Source organism: Acartia tonsa, chromosome 1 (assembly GCF_053477335.1).
Source record: "Acartia tonsa isolate MP-2025a chromosome 1, ASM5347733v1, whole genome shotgun sequence".
Classification (NCBI taxonomy): domain Eukaryota; kingdom Metazoa; phylum Arthropoda; class Copepoda; order Calanoida; family Acartiidae; genus Acartia; species Acartia tonsa.
In genome coordinates this window covers 22,904,477-22,927,393 of record NC_137260.1, presented here as the reverse complement: position 1 = coordinate 22,927,393, position 22,917 = coordinate 22,904,477, and the positions used below count along the sequence as shown (strand labels likewise).

General features: G+C 35.0%; 2 protein-coding genes across 4 annotated transcripts in view; both read left to right on the top strand.

Annotated features, from left to right (window-relative positions):
- Positions 1–17,345, top strand: part of aub (piwi like RNA-mediated gene silencing protein aubergine) — a 31,162-nt gene extending 13,817 nt beyond the window's left edge. For 2 of the 3 annotated variants that reach the window (XM_080155157.1, XM_080155174.1), the window contains exons 14-36: positions 382–498; positions 1,715–1,789; positions 2,143–2,207; positions 2,557–2,647; positions 3,155–3,211; positions 3,642–3,769; positions 4,850–4,922; positions 5,620–5,733; positions 5,991–6,032; positions 6,707–6,787; positions 7,247–7,321; positions 7,717–7,797; positions 8,883–8,942; positions 9,604–9,740; positions 9,922–10,006; positions 10,457–10,508; positions 10,930–11,014; positions 11,392–11,523; positions 12,198–12,309; positions 13,238–13,349; positions 14,174–14,296; positions 16,130–16,915; positions 17,176–17,345. In XM_080155157.1, coding sequence (XP_080011283.1) covers positions 382–498; positions 1,715–1,789; positions 2,143–2,207; positions 2,557–2,647; positions 3,155–3,211; positions 3,642–3,769; positions 4,850–4,922; positions 5,620–5,733; positions 5,991–6,032; positions 6,707–6,787; positions 7,247–7,321; positions 7,717–7,797; positions 8,883–8,942; positions 9,604–9,740; positions 9,922–10,006; positions 10,457–10,508; positions 10,930–11,014; positions 11,392–11,523; positions 12,198–12,309; positions 13,238–13,349; positions 14,174–14,289 — 1,890 coding nt within the window. In that variant the 3' untranslated portion in view covers positions 14,290–14,296; positions 16,130–16,915; positions 17,176–17,345. The remainder of the gene's footprint in view (positions 1–381; positions 499–1,714; positions 1,790–2,142; positions 2,208–2,556; positions 2,648–3,154; positions 3,212–3,641; positions 3,770–4,849; positions 4,923–5,619; positions 5,734–5,990; positions 6,033–6,706; positions 6,788–7,246; positions 7,322–7,716; positions 7,798–8,882; positions 8,943–9,603; positions 9,741–9,921; positions 10,007–10,456; positions 10,509–10,929; positions 11,015–11,391; positions 11,524–12,197; positions 12,310–13,237; positions 13,350–14,173; positions 14,297–16,129; positions 16,916–17,175) is intronic. The other variant, XM_080155165.1, reaches the window with a different exon arrangement.
- A 190-nt stretch (positions 17,346–17,535) lies between these two features.
- Positions 17,536–22,490, top strand: LOC145315134 (uncharacterized). Its single transcript, XM_080155184.1, has 6 exons — positions 17,536–17,671; positions 19,174–19,271; positions 19,820–19,863; positions 21,128–21,220; positions 22,071–22,121; positions 22,286–22,490. Exons 1-6 carry the CDS (start codon positions 17,600–17,602, stop codon positions 22,411–22,413), a joined length of 486 nt encoding a protein of 161 aa, XP_080011310.1. The 5' UTR covers positions 17,536–17,599; the 3' UTR covers positions 22,414–22,490.
- The last annotated feature ends 427 nt before the right edge of the window (positions 22,491–22,917 follow it).

Sequence of the window (22,917 nt, the reverse complement as noted above, 5' to 3'; positions counted from 1 at the left end):
TGTAACTATCCCCCAAAATATTTATATATTTACTTGGGCCTATGCGAATCTTTTATATCTGTTTAACGCGGTGGTTAGCAAGATCTTTCTTGACATATATGTATGTGCATACTATTAATTTTAGTTCAGGATATATTCACCATATTAAGATTTTCTACTAATTTTTATGGCTGCTGTAAAGGGTACTAAGCACATACAAGAGCGAGTAAAATTAAGCATATTTGCTAAATTGGCTTGTTTAAATAAGTAGTCTGTATGAAACGTTTTATGAAACAAAGGTTAAAAAGTTAGACGATTTTTTTTGTTTTTAGTAACGATTGTTTTGATGAGGTTTGGCCATATACCACGACAAAAATTTCAATGTTTTACATCTCCTTTCAGGCTGCAATCAAAGATCCCAAGCTTACACAGAGAAAGTTGGAACTCTACCCTGGATACATTGCCACAATCAAGCAACAGGAGAGAGATATTATGCTCAACGTTGAAATCTCGCACAAGGTAAACAAAGTCTCGTCTAAGGTTTCCTCTTACTTTATCTATTCCAATAATGGTGTCTATCCATGTACAGCAATACTATTTTTTGCGATATATAACAAAAAATCAGGGGTGTATATTATGAAAATTTGACCCGGCTGAGGAGAGGGGGGGGGGGTGAAATAACAAAAATATGTGGTTGGGGGGGGGGGGGGTGGGGGGATGAATCTTGTGCAGAATATACATAATACACCCCTGCAAAAATTGAATGCAGGGGTTTGTATTCTGCATGGGATCCCCTGCTAAAGAGGGGGGTGGGGTAAGGATGAAAAAAAGTTCTTACCTAATACCTGTTTTCATATCCCCCCCCCCTCTTTTGGGTAAAATTGTTACAGGTGAAAATAAGAAAAAAATATTCTTGTGCAGAATATACACCCCTGGTTGAATGCTAATTTTATTTTATTAAATGATTGAAATACTGTATTTTGATAGGAAATAAATTAATAATAATCTTGAGAAATTTCAATTTAACTAAGTTAACCAATAAGAAATATTTGTAGTAGCGAAGCTTCAATACATTTTCAATACGTAGCCGCCCGTCTGTCTGTTAAAAAAGTACGCGGCAAACATTTATTTCACGGCTGTTTTTTCAAATAAATTACATTTAAAAGGGGGGAGGCAGATGTGCTACTTTTTGAAGCGAAAAGTAAAGCGTGCATGATCTCAGCCATTAAAAGAGTTACAGCTATAAGATTGGGCACAGCAATTGCTTTTGTGGAGAACAAAATGAAACCGTGAAGAAACGGCGGCGGAACCGCTGCTTCCGCCGAATTTTTTTTTTGGCTTTTCTAGACATAATAGACAATTTTCAATCATCTGAGATAAACTTTTTTTATATAAAAAAAATCCTTTATTTTACACTTGCAAATTTTTTTTAATATTGACATGTTTGAAAATATAAGGGAAATTTATGAGAAAAAAAAGTTTATCTCAGATGATTGAGAACTGTCTAATTTGGCGAAAAAAAAGGCAAAAAAAATTTCGGCTGGAAACGGCGATTTTCGGCGGGAGCGTCGGTTCCGCAGCCTTTTCTTCACAATTCCATACTGTTCTTCACAAAAGCAACTGCTGTGCTGAATTTTAGAGCTGTAACTCTTTTATGGGCTGAGATCATGCGCGGTTTACTTTTGGTTTCAAAAAGTGGCACATCCGCCTCCCCCATTTATTTTTTTTCTGATAGGTGTTGCGCATAGACTCCGTGTACGATGTGATCAAAGACACTACACGTAACTGCAGGAACCGAGCTAATCTACAGGTGAGAAAATAGCATAAAACCACTACCTGGGCTTATTGCTGGTGGACACACACAATACAGCATCTAACTCCCATCTTCCTAAGTTCTGTAAAACGAGATTCACATACACAAAGTTGCCATAGAATTAAATATCAAAAACCCCAGGGCTTCTCTGGAATTACACATGTTCATATTAATAGACTTAATAAATGCAATATGGCAGTTATTACAAAAGCAGAGATTTATCAAAAAAATATCAGGATAAAATTGGTTTGTTAGTTGATGATCTTGTCCATACTTTCCTCGTTGCTGATCCTAGATCATAAACATACAATATGTCTATGTTTAACATTGACATATTATTTTATGCACAGGCAGACCTGGAGAAAGCGCTGATTGGTCAGATTGTAATCACTAAATACAATATGAAGACGTACAAGTAAGATTTTATAGTTTGTAAAGTAAAGGAATGGATATAGAATACGTGGATTTTGGGATAGGTGATTTTCATTCTGTTATTTTACGTTGATAATACAGCCCTAAGATATTTTTCATTGCGTTCATTTATGGTCGGGTCAGGGGAGTGGATGGGAGAATCGTCTTATTTAGGATTAAGACATTATCAAGTTATACAAGCATCTCACAGTATCATTATTCATTTATGAAGTTTAATGATTTTAAGTGTTTTATTGGTGAAATTGTTAATATGACGGAATAGATCGGTCGGCCAATGCCATGCAAATTTAATGTCTTCACTGTATGGTAGTTGTCATCCTTTTTTGATATAGGGTTGAGGAAATCAGGATGGACATGTCCCCGATGCATGAATTTGAAGATTCCAAGGGGAACAAACGTACCATAGCTCAGTATTTCAAAGAGGTAAGAAACAAATAATTAGGAATGAAACATTAGTTTAAGGACAACAGTAAAATTATTTTCGTGCACCAAAATGTGTCATGGTCCAACAAACCTGTACTAAATATACTATTAGTGGTTGAGCTCCAAACATTTAGGAGCTCTGTTTCACCATACTGAGGCATAAATCTAAAATGAAATAGCCTAAAACCATCCATTGGTCAATTATAAGCTTTCTAAATATAGATTTTGAAATCTTTAGCTTAACAAAAAAAATTAACTACTTTTTTTAATTCTGTGTAACTTTATATTATAGGAAGGCATATCGAATACCATTTTAAAGTCAAACTGACATTATAAAGGTCGCTAAAACGCCCAATAAAGGATATTAGGTTAGATGGCATCTAACAACCAACTATTTGATTTACGGGTTAAGATATTTCTTATTATTAGTGTCATGCGCCAGACCAAGAAGCAGCGGATTAATGTTACCACCTTTTATTGATTTTATAAAAAAAAATATATTTTTAGCGTTGGAGTATGAACATATCAGATGTTAATCAGCCGATGATAGTTTCCATACCAAGGGTAAATTTTAATTTTCTCAATATTTAATAGATAGAAGTTCGTTCTTTTGTAGTATTATTTTCATTGTCATTTTTTGTCAATAAGATAGAATTGAAGTTACTTTTGAAAGTCTTGTTTCATTTTTTTTCTTCAAGTTTATATATTTTTCTCGTATTCATTCGAAACCGATTAATATCCGTTGGATTAGAACCGGTTCTCGTCTTTTTTCTACGAGTATAAAAATGTACAATCATAAGATAATTTTTTTTTATAATCGTTCATTATATATGCGCGGAAAGCTGTTTGTAGAACGATGCAAGAGGTAACTTATTACTTGCTTGTAATATCTCTACAGTTGCTACGCTTTGAAATCATTAATATTATGACACGATTAGTCATATGACCTGAACTCGTGCATGAACCTCATTTTTCACTATTTTTGATTTTTTAGGAAAAGGATCCCAAGGGTAATAAGATGCCACCTGTACCGCTGGTTCCTGAGCTTTGCAATATGACTGGTCTGTCCAAGGCTCAAACCGAAGATTTCCGCCTTATGCAAGATCTCGCGGTTTATACAAGGTTTATTTAGATAGTTATTAGGACAGATTGTTAAATGAAATGTGTAGGCATTTCTTTGTATTAAGTAGGATAAACTATAGAAATACACTTATAACGCAAAACAAAATGGTATAGCACTGCTGGTTATAATGAAAAAACATTAATTTTCTGTAATAGTCGTCGGATTTGATTATTTTTTTTAGACGTAAATTACCTTTTTCGTACATTACTTTACAGCAAAGAATCTTTTCCCGCTTTAATTGTGTTTTGATCTCGGATTTTTTATTTGATAAATGGATGGAGGATTGGATTCCCTTTGGTCTTACAGTCCCTTCTGCTTGATAATAAGTTGCGCTTTTTTTGTGCCAAGGTATTTCCCCTACTTACTATTTTTATCGCTCACCTGCTGGCATAGCATTAGTAGGAACCTTTTTCAACGTCCTAATTTTTCTCGCGATGTCGGTCCGAAATCCAAACCCATCACCTTCCCGACATTGTTTCGCTACATTCGCCAGTAGGCAGGATCAACTTAAGGAATTCCGTGTAACAAAGTGTTAAGTACATTTTGAAACCTGTTAGAGAGATAAAATTCAAAGCTACCAAATTCCTTAAAATTACAATAATTTTATATCCTTATACTAAAGTAACAGGATGTCTGTTTGTCTGTGTGTTTGTGTGTCTGTACCGAAGGATCTCGCTAACCGCTGAACCGATCGGGTTCTCCTTAACAGGGTAGCTTCTCATAGGTCCCGTGAAGGTTTATAACTATTTTCTTGGGGGGTGGGACACACCCAACCCCCCCAAAAAATGAAAAATCCCCCCCCGAAAAAAAAATTTTAAATTTTTTTTACTCTAATTAAAAATGAGGCTCCCCCCCCAAAAAAATAAAAAAAAAATTTTTTTTTAATTTTTCTTTTAAAATCTAAAATTAGAAATTGGGTTATTAAATTCGACTTTCTCCTCCTCAAGTGCCCCCTAGAGGCCTCTAGGGGCGTAGCCGCTAGTATTATATATGAGAGAAATTAGTCTTAGGTTGATGTGGCGATGCTTACTTTATATCAATGGGACGACATACCGTCAACTAATATAGTTTAAATTTAGGATGGATCCGAAGCAGAGAGCCAGATCACTGATGGCCTTTGCTAAGAGAGTTAACGACAATCCAGAAATCAAGGTAAACACGATTCCGATGCTTGACCACAAGTCAGGGGTTTGTATTCTGCAAATCTGGCCCTGATAAAAGAGGGGGGGGGGGGGTTAAAAAATAAATAAAATGTAATGGGGGGGGGGGGGGGGGGAATACAAAATTTCGCAGCAGGGGAAAAATGAATCATGTGCAGAATATACACTTGGTAAAAATATACATATATCCTTGGTTAAAAAAAAACTAAAAAATGTGTGGTAGGAGGGATAAAATAAATAAAATGTAGAGTTCTTTAAATATTTTTCTATTTCCCCCCCCTACTTTTTAAGAAAAATCTAGGAGGGAAAAAAAAATAATAAATTTTGTAGCAGGGGAAAAAAATAAATCTTGTGCAGAATATACACCCTTGGATCTATAATAAGATCAACTGTAAAGGAGAGATATGTCATTGATTACCAATGATCTCCTTATCCTATGTTTCTGCAGAGACTAGGGGCATTGCCACTAGAATATTTTATAACCAAACCCGGGGGCTGCTATTCAGTAAATTAATTCCATTTGAAATTGGCGAATAAAAAATATTTTGATGACATCAGAGGTGGCGTAAAGTGGATAAGAAGGGGAGATGAAATGGAAGGGGGTTGTGAGGTAATTTTTACTTAGAATTGTTTATCAGAATCACAACCAGTTTTTCCTGACCAAACCATAATCATTATTTGTTTATTAGGAAGTTCTGAAGAAATGGGATCTAGAGTTCGAACACGAACTTGTTGAATGTACTGGCCGACAGATGCCCGCGGAAAAGATTTTGGGAGGTGGCAACTGTGAAACTTCTTACCAGGTCATCAACAAGGCCATTGTGTCATTTACGAGTTAGAGGAATTAACTTGCCTAATTTCATTGATATTTTTTGGGAAATGGTTTGTGTTTTGGCGCGTCGGCGATTAGCAAGTTTTACTATCTTATATAGGATTTAGTTAGGTGAACCTTTATCGAATCATTTTAGGCTCCATTCATTCCCGAGTCCTGAGAGGATTAAGATCAAAATCCACTGGACCTTACTTGTGTACAGATTCTAATTAAGATATTCTGTTTTAGCCTATGAACGCTGACTGGGGTAATTGTTTCCGAAACTGGCAGGTTAGTTGTTTGTTATCTTAAGCTGAGCGACTAAAAAAGATGTGATGGTCCGGTTGTTTATATGAAATCATAAAAAGGGAGGAGTTGGTTGCGCTAAAAATCCGTAAAGGTATGAGTTTTAAGGCTAAAGAATAGTAGTAGTACGGTAATATTCACTAAATATGTGTATGTCTTATAGAAAAGAATCCGACCATTTTTTTTCTCTCCAAAAGTTTTTATCGTCCTTTTACTGTTCTTAATTTCAAAACCCACAACTTTTACGTATTTTTAGCGTAACCTACTCCTCCCATTTATTATCTTGTTGGCGCTGTGCTAATATTCAGCAATAATAATTTTGGTTCTACTTTTTTACATGTCCATGTTTTGTTTTGTGGTTTGTTTCTTAGTGGGCGGGTAGTTATTTCGAGAGCTACATGGATCAAACCCCCAGACTTAAGCTTTACCCGTTCTAACCGGCGGCGGATCCCTCAAGGCTCACAGCCGCCGACCACTAAAACTAAACTCCCCCTTCTAAAATCAACAAAAAATTATAAATTAGCATCTCCACCTTTTATTTATTTATGGACTTAATTAAGCTCGTCTAAGCATGAATAGGGGGGGGGGGGCACAAGTTTTGATGAAAGCTTGTCTTATTTTATTCTTTCTTTTGAATTCTCATGAAAAAAATATTTAAGTGCCGCCAAAGTGCTACCCTGAAGAAATGGGTCATCATCGTTCCCCAACAAGACAAGCAAGGGGCAGACGAGCTGATGAACGTAAGTTATTTCTTTAGTATACTGAATATATACAATAATATCTATGAGATTCAAAGCGCAGGTATGAGAAAGGTAATCATGAAAATTAATTTACCCCTTCTGTGGATTTGAATTATTGGTTGAAAAGTAAGGACACTGAAATAGCCTATTCTAAATATTTTAAGATGTTTCGATCTAATCAAAGGCTTTGTGAATGTCAGACTAACACAAAATCTGCATGGTAGAGGCGAATTTTTCAACCTGTCAATTTTGAACTTGGCGTTATAATTCCTGTAACTTAACAAAACATTTCTTCAAAGAAGAAATTCATGACGCTGAACTAAGTTATTTTCTAATATGTAATATTATGTGAGAACGCATATTGAAAGCAATATTATGTGTCGATTTTCTTTTATATTAATGTTGATCCTTGCTTATGCTGAAAGCCTGGATCAACGACTAAATCTTATTTTGTTTCAGTGTTTCAATAGGATTTTCCCTGGCCTGGGCATGACTGTAAGTGGACCCAAGGTCGCGGTTATCCAAGACAACAGGGTAATTATATTTATTGTAAAGTCATGTTGCTTACATATTTATGCTTTTTGAATATTCACTTCTTTTCACAAATTCATAAAACATGGTCAGTATTTCGTCATTAATAAGACTCTTGGGACATGTTGAACCTTGGTTTCTAAAAAGTTTATTTGTCTCTGCGTTACACTTAGTCTTCACATGTTACTCCGCCCCTAGCTACATGATGGTTGGGATTAGGTAATAGGTATATTTCATTTTATGGGATGAAATGAAGGGGGTGTACTTAAAACCCTGTCCCCATCGTTATTTAGTCCTTAAACATTCTGAATTTAACTGAAAATTGTTTTAAAATATGAGAGATTCAATCCATATTTTAAAACAGAAATCTTGTTACCATAATTTTTCATATTTATCAGATGGCAAGCTACCGCAACGCTCTGGAGGAATGGCAGGCTAGGAAACCTGAGATGATCATGGTTATCCTGACCAAAGTCGATGTGAGTAGTTTTCAACTTTTTTTTAGCTTACTATCACTATAAAAGAGGACTATCCACGAACAAGAGCAAGTGATTCTAAGCATCTTCCAGCATTGACCCATAGTAATTTTTTTAGTAAATAGGTATACTAGGTTTATGTTTAATATTTGCTTTATCGACAAAAAATTTAGGTTTCACCATGGTTTTATATGAAAAATACTTTGAAATGTTAAGCATTGTTTTGTGCAAGATCAACGAATGTTTTGATGAGTAAAAACTTTGACACAAAAGTATATTATTGTGATTAAAAATGTATATTTAGAAAAAGGTTATAAACAGTTTAAATTAATGTACTTTTGCAATTTACAACATTTGATGCTATTCTGTAGTGTTATTTTATTTTGTTCTTTGAACTCAACAAAGCATTTGATGATAATGCTTTAAAAATTGCTTTACATTTCAAAGTTTTATTCATATAAAACCATGGTGAAACCTAACATTTTAGTCGATAAAGCAAATATTAAACATAAACCTAGTGTATTCATTAAAAAAAATACTTTGGGTCAATGCTGGAAGATGCTTAGAATCACTTGCTCTGGTTCGTGGATAGTCCCCTTTATTCATTTTTGCCCCGATTGTGGTATAACATGTAGCGCATCTGCTTGTTGTCAAGAAGGTGAGAGGTTGGTTCCTACTGCTGCTATGTCAATAAGTTGAATTTATTGATCTGAAACAGTCGCACCTCATTATGCTCCGTTGGGATTTTAGACTATGGTCGTGCAATCAAAGCGTTGGTTGTCCGAAGGTCGTAATTAATATTTTGTTTAGAGATGGACCAAAATATGATCTTGTGGTGTATCCCGTCCTCTATAGGCTATCTGGGGCCATCTAATATATTTGCGGGTATTTCTATCCGGTTCCCAACTGATAATAAAAATTGTAGTAGATGGTAATTATGTTTTTTTATCGATAGTCAGAACGTAACTCTGAGTGAAATTCGATTTTCTCGTCTACTATTTAAGATAGATTGATGTGTCACCATTTTTCTAGTATCTCCAGAACCTCTAATATAGTTTTATGGATCGATGTTTAAATTATGTTTTAAGGCTGACCTATACTCCATGGTGAAGAGACAATGCTACGTGCAATCTCCAGTGCCTTCTCAGGTAGAATTTTATTTATAATCAGAATTATTTTTAATTACAAAGCATAAACTGGATCATGAGTTTCTTTGTATTTTCACAGAAGCTTTTGATATGTTATTTTAGGTTAGGTTAGGTTAGGTAATGTAAATGATTACCCGCAGGGGCTAGAAGTATGTATGTGAGAAGTTAGTGTGAAAATACGACGAAACATGCTACTTGCATTGGTTTTCTTTTTATGGTCTCCTAAACTTAACATACAGAAAAGTATCAAAGAAAGTCGTAAGTAACGGAGAGACAAAGCATTTATAGTAGAAGATCATTAAAAAGTGGTTTAATGTTAATTAAAATTAATTTTTGTATAAAAGTCTTGATATTTTAAAAACTACGTGGTAGAAAATTGAAATTCTTTCAGATAACTGCCATGTAAATGTAGTTTAACCCATTAACTAGGAAAAAATATGCTGTTCACTAAATTAAGTTCATATGCATTTCTAGCAACTATCCCTTTAACGAACAAAGATTAGAAATGCAGCAAAGCTTTCATACGGATATTAAATATTCTTGCTTATGAAAAGTATTCTTTTTATATATATCTAACTAATGTATCTCTAAACGTGTCTAAATACTTCAGTACAATGATCAGGGAATATTTTTTATCTAATTTTCAACAACTTATATTCAGGTTGTGACCGGTAAAGTGCTGAGTAAGCCGAAGGGACTGATGTCGGTGGCTACAAAGATTGCGCTGCAGATGAACTGCAAGCTTGGCGGTCAGCTGTGGGCAGTCAAGATTCCCCTCAATGGAGCGATGTTCGTGGGGTGAGTTATTTGCTATTTACACGGAACAGAACTAGTTTTTACATGGAAATCAAGCAGGAAACTATGTTTTAAATTACTATAAAATCAGATTTTTCACTACTTTACTTAAGTAATTGAAAAAAATCTAAAATATTTAATATTTAATGTTTTACAATTAATAAAAGATTGGTTAAATTTTAAGATACGATGCCTTCCACGAGGGCAAAGGCGATAAAGCCAAGTCTGTAGGGGCTCTCGTTGCTTCCCTCAACAAGGATGCCACCAAGGTAAGATTTAATATTAAGCCCTTCTTATTTGCAATATTACGCAATGAATCCTTATATAAAAGTAACAGGATGTTTGTGTGCAAACTGCAAACATGCATTAGTTGGGTTTTCAGAACCCAATTGAAACCTAACTTTTGTACTCCTCATGAAGGGCCACCCAGTGCAAGTGAGGACGGAGTTGAAAAGTACTGTATAAATGTCTGTGTGTCTGTCTAGCGTTTATCCTTTACAGTAAAGCTTAATAATGGACACGGGAAGGTTAATTTTGGGTGAGTATACCTCCATCCCCCACAGAGAATTCTCCAACAAAAATCTCCACTCCCAAAGTTTCTTTTTGTACTAAAATCCGAATTAAGGGGTTGACCTACTCCCTCTAGGGGCATAACCGCTAGTAATTCATAATAAAATGATAGCTTGTTTCTAGCTGCATAATTTCCTTATTTTTCGTAGTACTACAGTACATCTGAGTTCCACGATTCCAAGGGCGCTGAAGAGGTCTCAAGTAAGTAATTTAATTATAAGTTAACAAACCACCAATAATTTTGTAGTTTTTCGTGGCATATTCTGAGTTAATTTTAAATAAACATTCTTTATCTTTAGCTTTGTAGTTTTATCAGATTCCAATGGGTTTAGGGAGTTATATCGCCGCGATATAAATCGAGATCTTTACGTTCAGTCAAACCGCTGATAGACGATCGACCCACTACTTGCTGTCCGATGAGGATGGAAAACCAGAAGGTTTACGAATCTTTGTATTTCAAGATGAAAATCGTTGATCTAAAAAATATAAAAGCCGGAGCCGTTTTTTAACGAAAATAACTGCTCCGGCCTTAGCTAAATATGGCGGCTCCACGGTTCCCGGTTCCGGCTCCACAACGCTGGTAATAAGTCATAGTTCGATTTGACATAAGATTTTATTTAAGATAAGATCTACTCCATGATGATCAAGGCATTGAAAACCTATCAGGAAGTAAATAACGCGCTCCCGTCAAGAATTTTCTTTTACAGGTCAATTGTTTTTTTGGAGTTCATATTACTAACATAGCTTTTCTGTCTGCCGATAGTTTTTGGGTGTTATTTCTCGCCATATTAAATTACTTTCAAATATTAAAGATTTTTAAAACTTTTGTTAATCCTATTATATAAAGTACTAGGGTTTTTTGTCTGAAGCTTTCAATATCTGCTTAACTGATTGAGTTCTCCTTTACAGGGAAGTCTCACATAGGTCATGGTTTGTCTTTAGGCTATTTTACTTTCAGATTTGACTTTAGGGATGGTTCTAGGCTAGTTTTATGTCTCATGTCTACCTCTTAGAATACAAATATTGCTAGGGTCGCATCCGCTAGTGTTAATAATAATGTTAACAAAAAATGTTGTATTTTCAGAGATGGAGTGGGTGAGGGTCAGATACCGCATGTGTTCAACTCTGAGGTCAACACCCTGCAGAAGGCTATAGCCGAGGCAAATGCGGATATCAAGCTCACCTTCATCATCACATCCAAGAGGATCAGTGCCAGGTAAACCTTAGTAATCTCGTTCAATCGTTCATACGGCTGGTTAGTATTGTACAGCATTAGCCATGATTGGGAATAAGATCAAAGGAATCAACTTTTTCATTCATATTTTTGGTTTATTTTTATATTAAAAGACACCAATTAGCATTATTAAAATTTCTATTACCAGCCGCTACCGGCTGCAAGCGGCTGGGGTAGGTCAAGAGTATGATGTGTAGATAGGGCTTGTGGTATTTCTATGGGAAAATAGCTGGAAAACGGCTAAATGGCTGAGCCGCCAGCCGTTAGACGTTGCTTTTCAAACTTTTTGTTTATTTAGGAAAAATAGACCTACTAAGGCCAGGACTACACATGCAAAGTTTCATAACGAAATTCGGATTGTAAGTGCCATTTGCGCATTGATTAAGAACAATGCCTTTTTGGTGTTATTATCGACTAAGACTTTACAGAACTTTTGGGTCTTGAGGGGTGGAATTGGAACCTTCACATTCAATTTTAGAAGATAAAAATAAAAATTGGAGGTTAAGAATTGAGAAGCTTTATTTTTAAGTTAAAAACATATCGGATCAGCAGCGGTTAGCGAGATCCTTTGCCAAACAGAAACTCCGATATGCTATTACTTTTATACAAGGATGAAAACTGCAAATATTAGTCTTTTTAGAACATTTTTTTTAAAGGTTCATGACAGCACAGGGAATGAACAATCCCCATTCTGGAACTGTTGTAGATGATACAGTGACCAACCCTGAGCGTTATGACTTCTACATTGTCTCGCAGTCGGTCAGACAGGTAATCTTGGGGAATATCAAAAATTTTAATTTAATCTGTTTATGTTGTTTGCCAAAGGCAACATATTTATATTAGAGCTTGTTACCTTATTACAAGATGACGTGCATTAAGCGTTTTTAATTAAGCTTTTTTTCCCATCCACAATGATAAATGATGAGATCATGCATATCTATAATACAAAGTAGCTTGATGTCTGTTCGTCTGTCCCTTAAGATCTCTGTAACCACTGAACCGATTGGATTCTACTCTTCAGGGTGTATTATACCTATTGGTCCTGTGGTGGTTTTAAGCTATTTTCTTGGGGGGTGGGACACCCCCGAACCCCCCAAAAATGAAAATCCCCCCCCCCCCCCCCAATTTTGTTTTGCAGAAGATTTCCTTGGTCTTTTTTTTTGCAGAAGATTTCCTAGCTCCTTTTTTTATGCAGAAGATTTCCTAGCTCCTTTTTTATGCAGAAGATTTCCTTGGTCCTTTTACGAATTTCGCCTAAATTTTTTTTGATCACCTCTTGGGGCAAAGCCCCTAGAGGCTAGGGGCGAAGCCGCTAGTGAAAGTTATAGTTCAGTGATCTATTATTTGACGCATGAAATGTAGTGATAAAACTTATTTGGGAAAATAATGTTAGTTAAGTTAAAGATATTTGTCCAAAAAATTGAATATTTATTGTCTGTCCGTCTCTAATACTACAGATTTTCTTATTTACTAAAATCCAATCCTTTGTTACATATGGATGTTGTCGTCCATGTTTTCTAAAGTGAAACTCGCAACGGGTCAAAATAACGGTACCTCCCTTTTACCCTCTGTATTCCATCTCCTCCTCAATAAATGAGATCCATGTTAGCAACCCCCGGCAATTTTTCCCCTGTCATAATATCCACGTATATTCTAATTCTATTATAAGATCATGTAATTATATTTAAAAATTTAGGGAACCGTGAATCCTACGTCCTACAACGTGATCCACGACGAAAATGGCCTGGATCCCGGCAAGATGCAGATGCTGACCTACAAGCTCACCCATCTCTACTTCAACTGGCCAGGTAGCATTTATTCCCTTAAAAGGAAGTAACTGAGTGTGTGTCTGTCTGTCTGTCTATCTATCTCTGTAGCTTAAAAACTCGTTAACTGACGGATATGGTTCTCCTTTACAATTCATCTTCTTACAGGTCTAGGGTAGGTTTATAATTATTTTGAGGGGAAGAGATATCGTCCAAAGAGTAACGGGCCATCCTTCATATATAGGGCTCTGAATTTGGTCATAGTCTGCTATCTCGTCTTTTAAGATATCCAACCATCTTAGGTTATTTATTTTAGTAACTCCAGGAAGAAAATCAACTTATTAATGCACAACTATAGTGTGATATTCTATATTCATGTGCCAACACTTCAACTGACTAATTAATTTCAAGCCTTTTCATTGATATTCATCTAATGATTACAAGCTTGTTTACATCTTTACATAGTCTATTGTAAATATCCTATCTATAATACAAAGTAGAATGATGTCTGTCGGTCCCTTAAGATCTTGGTAACCACAGAACCGATCGGATTCTACTCTTCAGGGAATATACCTACTGGTCCTGTGGTGGTTTTAGGCTATTTTCTTGGGGGGTGGGACACCCCCAACCTCCTCAAAAACAAAATCCCCCCAATTTTTTTTGCTGAAAATTTTTTTGGTCCTTTTTTTATTTTTTATCACCTCATGGGGCAAAGCGCCTAGAGGCTAGGGGCGAATCCGCTAGCAAGTTTTGGTATTTGTATGTGTGTGATTTCAGCAGAGATCTTTAGACAAATTTGCAGGGGAGGCGAAACTCCCCACATAAGTTAGCTTACATGGTGGGAGAGAGTAAATATTGATATCTAGGAACTGTACGTGTACCTGCCCCTGTACAGTACGCCCACAAGTTAGCCTACATGGTGGGAGAGAGCCTGAAGGCCAAGCCACATGCTGAATTGGAGAAAGAGTTGTTCTACCTGTAGATATCAGGTAGGTGGTGTTTTTTCGACTTATTTGTCTTTTTGAAAAAGAAAAATCATTTAGTTTTCACCAACTATTAAAAGAAAATTTAGTGTTTTCTTGTTAATTGTATGTCCTGTTGAACATCTTAAATACTGGTCTCCAAAAAGTGCGTCCGTCTGTAACCACATTTTTTTACTGTCTATAACACTTATGTTTATTTACTCTGTTTCTGTAACACTTTGTTCACACTACCTCTGACTTAAGCTATAGTATAGAGATAGAAGAATTGTTTACAGTTTCAAACCGTCTAACCGAGTCTAATCAATCTAGGACACCACGGACGTCTGTATCCTGTCATTTGAATGTCCGTCCGTCTATGTAAGCAATCACCTGGCTATTGTTGGGCTCAAAGAAGCGATATTTTCTAATGCATGATTTACTAATGAGCAAGGGGGAGGGGAAGTTCTGACACATTTGCGTAAACCTGGTGTATAGGCTTTATCTTTGGACTGAGAGGATAGGCTATTAGGGATAAAATCATTCTTATATGATAAATTTTCCCCAGATTTAAGCTTTTTTGGATAGGCCTCCAGGTTCCGGAGCTCCAGGCCTCCAGGTGGTCTCTGTACAGGTAAAAATTAAAAATAAGATTTTTTTTTGAAGAGTTAGAGGTTAACTTATAAAACAAAATATGCTTCTTTTTGATTGTTATTCATATATTTGAAGAAAAAACATACATATTTTGTCTCATAAGCTGACATCTAACTCTTAAAAAAAATTTTTTTTTTCATTTTTACCTTTAGAGAGACCACCTGGAGGCCTGGAGCTCCGGAACCTAGAGGCCTATCAAAAAAATCTTAAATCTGGGGGAAATTCATCATATAAGAATGATTTTATCCCTAATAATCTATCCTCTCAGTCTAAAGATGAAGCCTATACACCAGGTTTACGCAAATGTGTCAGAACTTCCCCCCCCCCCCCTTAATAACTAAGGGGGGGGGGGAGTTAATGCAACCATCTCGTAATCAATGATTAAATGGCACTTAGAATTCGAATTTTGATCTGAAATTTTGTATGAATGATCTTTGGTAGGTCTATTTTCCCTAATTCGAATAAAAAGTTGGAAAAGTAACGGCTAACTGCTGGCGCCTCAGCCGTTTTGCCATTTTTTTTGTATCTTAAAAGCAAATTAGTCACAAAACCTATCTCCACATAATACTTTTTTTTGCTCAAAAACCTTTTAAAACGTTTGGTTGCTGTTGGTACTAGAAACTTAAAAAATGGCTATTGCTATCATTTTACATGAATTAAACCAAAAATATGTTTTAAAAAGTTGATTCTTACGTAATTAATGATGAATTTGCCCTGAAAATAGGCAAATAGCGGCTAAACGGCTGAGCCGCCAGCCGTTACTTTTCCAACTTTTTGTTCGATTTAGGGAAAAAAGACCTACCAAGGATTACCTATGAAAAATTTCAGATCGAAATTCGAATTCTAAGTTCCATTTGCTCACTGATTACGAGATGGTTGCATTAAACCCCCACTTTGATTTAATAAGTGGTAATTTTATGATAATCATATTTGGAGGTGTACATCAATCTTTTGTCTAATTCTTATCCCTTAAGATCCCTGGTAGAATAACAATGTAGTAGAGACATATATTCATATGTGTATCTAAATTAAATCATTTTTATCATTATTACGAGATGGTTGCATTACTTCCCCCCCCCCCCCTTACTTGATTCGTCGGTCTGTCCAGCACGCTATAAAAACAAATACCTATTTTATGCTTAAAGGTTTCGAGATTTTTATGTTTTGTTTCATTTTTGGTCCATTTAATGTTACTAAATCATTTTTTAGGTTGAATCAAGTTACAAAATCAACCTTTTCAACCACCCCTGGATCTGATGATGTTGAACAAAATCAACCTCTTCAACCACCCCTGGATCTGAGGATGTTGACAAACAATTTTTTTTCTCCAAAACCAACAGATTAGCGAACAAAGTTTGTAATTTTTTCTCTCAATATTATTATCATGTGTTTCCAGTATCGCTTCGAAACCGATTAGTATCCGGTGGATTAGAACTAGTTCTCAGCTTTACTGAAAAATTATGTATAGCATCGTATTATATCCAGCTTTTACGAATTTATTTACAATAATAAGTTTAAAACCACTCTTTTTAGCCCGTGACCTTCGACGGTAAAATAAACTGGGTTTTATCTTAAAACTTCGTTTTATATCCGCGGAAAACTGTTTATAATACGATGCGATAAGTAACTATTATTATTTTTTTCAATGTTCTATTATATATGTTTCTTCATGTGTTTTTATGGTGTGACAAAGGATTCATATTTTCGATATTTTTTGTTTTCGAATTATTCCTACATGTATTTTCTTTGTCAAACCAAGAATAAATTCGTTGTGAATTATATACCAGTGGTTTATACCAGTTTAACTGATATGTGACTGGACTGTGCTCGAACAAGATAAATGAACGCTAGTTTAAAACCTTTCCTGGACCTATAAGAAGCTTCATTGTAAATATTGAAACCTTATTGGTTCAGCGGTTAGCGATATATTTCTGTATATTTGTATACCAAAATTTTGTTCTTGTTCATCCAAAGTCCCGTTTATATTTTGTAATGGTATTATCCTCTTAGAAATTTTTTTTTAATATTGAAAATTTGAGTAACCCCCCCCCCCCCCCCGCCCCCGACAGCGAACTATGAACTATGAACTCTGGCCGCAGCGCTCGGCTACCTAGCCTGCCTAGCCGCAGCGCTCGGCCCCCTTGCCTGCCTAGCCGCAGCGCTCGGCTCCCTAGCCTAAAACCTAACCTAAAATAGTTGTTCGTCGGTAGTCGGGGGAGGGGGGGGGGTACAAAATTGAAAAAAAAAATTCTAAGAGGATAACGCCTTTGTAATTTATTTTTTTCTGTGTTGAACTAGATGTATATTTTTGTAACTTTAATGTAATAATTCTAGCTAGACGTTTTGAGTACGTCAAAAATATCGTATATAATGTAATTTCTCAGTATTTTTTTTTTGCAAAAAATAAAGATAGAAAAGCCGTTAATTTGTACTTCGTTATCATTTTACTAGTGCTAAAATGTTTGTAATCGAATAGTTATTTTTACTTTTAAGTTCTATAGACTATAAGTATTACACTCTTAAGTTCTATAGACTATAAGACATATTACTCGTGTAGTGTAGATTATTTTGGTCAATCTTTAATTTGTTTATTTTTGAAAATTCTTGTAATCGGAGAAGTTTTAAAACGGTTGCTTCGTTATGAATTTGTCTGAATCTGTTTAGAAAAATTAATCTAAAATGGCTACTGAAGACATTATGATTGAAAACGCAAGTGAAATGCCCGTTGCTGCCGAATCTGTTGAAATGGAGGTATACATTAATATTAACCAGGGATCTAAAGGGATTAGACAATGGTCGATAAATTGATGTACATCTCCAATGATGATAAAATAAACTACCTCTTATAAACCCAAAATTAGAATAAACATTTTTTGAACAAATAATAATTAAACCAAAAATATGTTTAAAAAGTTGATTCCTACGTAATTAATGATGAATTTGCCCTGAAAATAGGCAAAAAACGGCTAAACGGCTTAGCCGCCAGCCGTTACTTTTCCAACTTTTTGTTCGATTTAGGGAAAATAGACCTATCAAGGATTACTCATGAAAAATTTTAGATAGAAATTCGAATTCTAAGTGCTATTTAATCACTGATTACGAGATAGTTGCATTAACCCCCCCCCCCCTTAGTGGACTAAACGTTTAATTGAATGTACCGGCCAATCAAATTTCACCTAATTCCCTAACAGGGGTGTATATTCTGCACAAGATTTTTTTTTTTCCCCTGCTACAAATTTTTTTTATTTTTTTTCCCCCCCTAGATTTTTCTTAAAAAGTAGGGGGGAAAATAGAAAAATATTTAAAGAACTCTATATTTTATTTACTTTATCCCTCCTACCACACATTTTTTTAGTTTTTTTAACCAAGGAGGGGGGCGAAATGGAAAAAATGTCTTCAGTTTTCTTAATTTTTACATTTTTTTTCCCTCCAACCACTTATTTTTTATTTTTTTCCCCCCCCTTGAGCAGGAGATCCCATGTAGAATATACACCCCTGTTCCCTAAAGTAAAGTCAATGAATAAGAAAACGCTACTTTGGGGACTGAATATTAAACAGCCTATTGTCCCCTCTCTGAATTTAATTACATACTGTGTTTTGTTGTCAGTATCATAACACTAGCTCTAAACTGCACTAACAGAAATTTGCAAAATACATATTGCTCATATTGAACTAAAATTTGTGGCTCAAGGGAGGACCATATGTTGTTCTAATAGTCAGCGCCGTATAATAATCTTAGTATTAAGATTATTTATGTCGATTGTTGAGCCACTTCGTCAGATTTTCGCAATATGCATGATTTTTTGGGGATGAACTCTAATTTTGTCCATAATATTTATTTATCGTCAAACGTTGTAAATCATACAATTATCTCAATTGTTTTATTTATTAGCGAAGCTACAGAAAGATCCCAATTGTCCGTCCGTAAGACACAAAATGAAAGAAGCCTGATTTTCTCTGCTACTGTTACACTGCTGAAACTTCTTGTCAACATTTCTATCTATGGAGCTTGATTAACTAGATAACATGCATGGCGGTCGGACTGCTTCGAGTATTTAATATATTATTTACTTTGGCTGTCAGCTTTCATACAAAATATAGACATATTTAACGTTAGAAAGGTTTCGTTATTTTTCCCGTCACTAAATCTGTTCTTTATACTGACAAATGCATTCAGAATCTCTTTGTTCTTATTCTCATCCATGATTTGTACTCGCTTCTTATTGACGTTTTCATCCTTGTTTATATCCTAGACTGATACGAAGATCAAAGTTGTGCCTCTATCTGAATTAGTTGAGCCGTACAATGGTACTGCTCCTCAGTCTGGCGATATCAAGAAGAAGAAAAGGAAGTAAGTTTATTTTGGATGTAGAATATACGTGGATATTATGACGGGAAATGTTGTCGTCAATTTAGGTTGCTAACATGGATTTATATTGGTTAGTTCGCTCATCCAGAAGCAGGGGGTGGTGGTAATGTCATTTTAGCCCGCTCCGAGTTTCCCTTTTTTAGATAACATGAAAAAATGGTGCAAGATTCAAGTAATGATAAATCCATTGTTATATTTCGTTTATCTTCGGAAAAAGCGAAGATATTCTATAATTTACAAAATGTCGGTCCCTAACGCTATGGGGGAAATTAATTTTACTCGGCTGCAATTTTTCTTGAAATTCCCAGCATTAGGAAGCATATTTTTAATATTATCCATGGCTGTTCGACTGCCTTTAAGCATCCAATATTGAACTTGCTTTGTTTGACAGTCATGCAGCAAAAAACATTTCTTTCATTCTTATTGAACATTGATTAATAATTTACTTAGTGTCAATCTATGATTTTTGTGCTTCGCTATTGTCAACTGTGTTAAAAAAAAATCAAATTGATGTCGATTCATATTATTAGAACTAAGAGAAGGAAGCAAAAGAAGGGTGATGAAGCAAATCAAGGTAAAAATGGACACAATCTTATAAAATGGGAACTATTTTACGAACGAGAGCAAGTTTTTTTTTTCTCCTTCCAACAGTGATTTTGAGTATTTTCTTGCTGAATGTACCTTATGTTTCTGTTTAATAAGTATAGTTATTAGTTATTTCAACTAAGAAAATTAGTTTCACTATGGTTTTATATGAAAGCTTTGAAATAAGACGATTTTAAAAATATGTCATCAAATGTTTTGTAGAGTTCAAAGTGCAAAATTAAATAATACGGTAAAAATGCTAAACTTTTTACGTTATTCCAATTTATCACCCTGTATGCCAAATATACAGTTTTAATCAGGGGTGTTTATTCTGCACAAGATTCATTTCCCCTGCTGCCAATTTTTTAAATATTTTTCTAATCCTTGAAAAATATTTTCAGAACTCTTTATTTTATTGATATTATCCCCCACTCCCACACATTATTTTGGTTTAATTCACCAAGAATAGCAGGGTCAAATTTGCAGAATATACATTAGAGGATTTTTTCCCCCGGCTTTTTGTGAAATTCAAGCAGTTGCCTTTTGGTGAAAAAATACTTTAACCATTTTGGACAAGTATTATGCCCAGTAATTTCACTTGAAATTTTGACGACCCCCTTCTGGGGATCAAAAAATCATTGTATCAGAACTATGGCTTCATGGTGCTCCTCGAATAGGTCTAGAGGAGTAGAATCAGGAATTTCTGAAAATTTCAAAATTTCTCATTCCTAGCCTGAAAAAAGTCCATAAAACCCCTAATAAATTGGCCAATTTTCAAAAACAGCTTTTTTAAGGTTTTTTTGAACTTTTCTTACGCTAGAGTAAAGTTTTGCCGAGATCTTAATGAAAAGAATGTAATTTTTGGTATTTTGCTAAATCTAGTTGTATAAATAACATGGTATCAATATTCATTAAAGCGAAGATTAAGTCAGTTGGTCAGAATAGCGGAAATAAACAAATAGAGAGTATTTATTAACCTTTCTAAATTGTTCCTAACTATTTGAAATAGACCGGACAATTCTAACCAGATTATATCGATTCGTATGGGTATAGAATACGTGGATATTGTGACACATTTTCTCATGGTGGAGGGACTGACCAATATCTGTGGACTATATTAAAAGCAACCTAAATTTACGATAAAAAGTCCCCTGTAACAAAATCCATGTACTCTATATCCATTACTGTCCGTTACGAACGGACGGTTGCCCTAAAATGTAGAAAAGCTTCGCTGTTAGTAACCTTTATTTTAGAGCCTGCAAAACCTCGACCAGAAAACGGGCTGACCAGACCTAGAAAGCTGTCTCCTGAGCTGGCCAACTTTCTGGGCTTGGATGCCGAAAAGGGATGGGACAACTTTTATTATTGTAATTTTTTCTGACAACTACGAGCACGTTCCTCTCTTAATATTTTTAGCTTAAATTTTACTTACTCTCTTCTAAAAAAAAAAATAGTTTTCTGTAGAAAGGAGGGAGGCGAATGTGCCACCTTTTGAAACCAAAAGAAAAACGTGCATAATCTTAGCCCATAAAAGAGTTACAGCTCTAAAATTCGGCATAGTAGTTGCTTTCGTGGAGAACAATATGGAACTGTGAAGAAAAGGCGGCGGAACCGCCGCTCCCGCCAAAAACCGCCGTTTCCCGATGATTTTTTTTGCCTTTTCTCGTAATAACAGACAATTTTCAATCATCTGAGATAAACTTTTTTTTAAAAAAATTTCGCTTATATTTTCACTTGACCCTTATAAGATTTTACACATGCAATTTTTTTTAGATATTGACATTTTTGAAATATTACAAGTGTCACGTGAAAATATAAGGGAAATTTTTATGAGAATAAAAGTTTATCTCAGATGATTGAGAACTGTCAAATTTGGCAAAAAAAATCGGCGGTTTTCGGCGGGAGCGGCGGTTCCGCCGCCGTTTCTTCACAGTTTCATATTGTTCTCCACAAAAGCAACTGCTGTGCCGAATTTTAGAGCTGTAACTCTTTTATGGGCTGAGATCATGCACGTTTTACTTTTGGTTTCAAAAAGTGGCACATCCGCCTCCCCCCTTTATTGGTCTAACAGATAAGATGTTAGTTTTAACTAGCTTTCCAAGATTTATTACAATTAAACAACGTTTTTTAGCCAACGTATACTTGAACTTGTTGATAAAACTATGGGTAAAAATAAAAGTTGTCGATGTGATAAGGATATGCTGTCTCGCTGTGACGTGATCAAGCAACTCTGGGTACACATCAAGGAATATCATTCATAGTTCTTTTCTTTCTCTATTATTTATCATATGGAAATCAACCAAAGAAACACCCCTTTTCCATTAGTTAAGTGCGTCTTTAAACGCTTTTAAAATCGAAAGTACATGATTCATAAAATTAAGTTGATTGAATTATGAATGAACACTACTAGGCCAACAATCTCCAAGATCCGGAGAACAAACGGATGATCAACCCAGATGCCAAGATGGAACCGATATTCGGGACAGCTCAGCTACCCTGCTTCGGCATGACTAAGTGCCTCAATGGCCATTTTCTCTAGAAGCTCTTATTGGCTTCATATCACAATTTCAGTAATGTAAATGTTTTAACGAGTTTTAATGCTTGACCTTTTTTTAGCCTTTAACTTAAAAAAAACTAACTTTAAATAACACTCAGAAAATTTTAAGTAAAAAATGTAATATATCTATCTACCTGTTCGTTCAAGTAAATTATAACTTATTGTAATATTTTAAGCATGACTATAGTATTAATGACTGAATAAGTTCTGTCATTTTCTATCTAAATAAGCTTTTTGTTATGTTTTATCGTTAATCCGAATGTACAAAATTGAAAATTCATATGTAATTTTGATGAGCATTATTTTATGTGTATTTATGTATGTTTGTAATATTGTATTAATAAAAGCCCTGAAAAATCCATGAAAACCCTTAACAGTATTTTAGGTATTATTTGTGCGTTAATATCTCGTAAATATTCTGCCGTTAGAGTTCTCGAAGTTTTATAACAAATTAGGAATGGATTTAAGCCACAAAGTACACTCCTG

Bases quoted from the DNA above. Each gene is read 5' to 3' on its own strand.
- LOC145315134 (XM_080155184.1), top strand. From the start codon at position 17,600: ATGGCTACTGAAGACATTATGATTGAAAACGCAAGTGAAATGCCCGTT. The intron at 17,672-19,173 runs GTATACATTAAT...TTTATATCCTAG, and splicing joins CCGAATCTGTTGAAATGGAG to ACTGATACGAAGATCAAAGT. The intron at 19,864-21,127 runs GTAAAAATGGAC...CCTTTATTTTAG, and splicing joins GGGTGATGAAGCAAATCAAG to AGCCTGCAAAACCTCGACCA.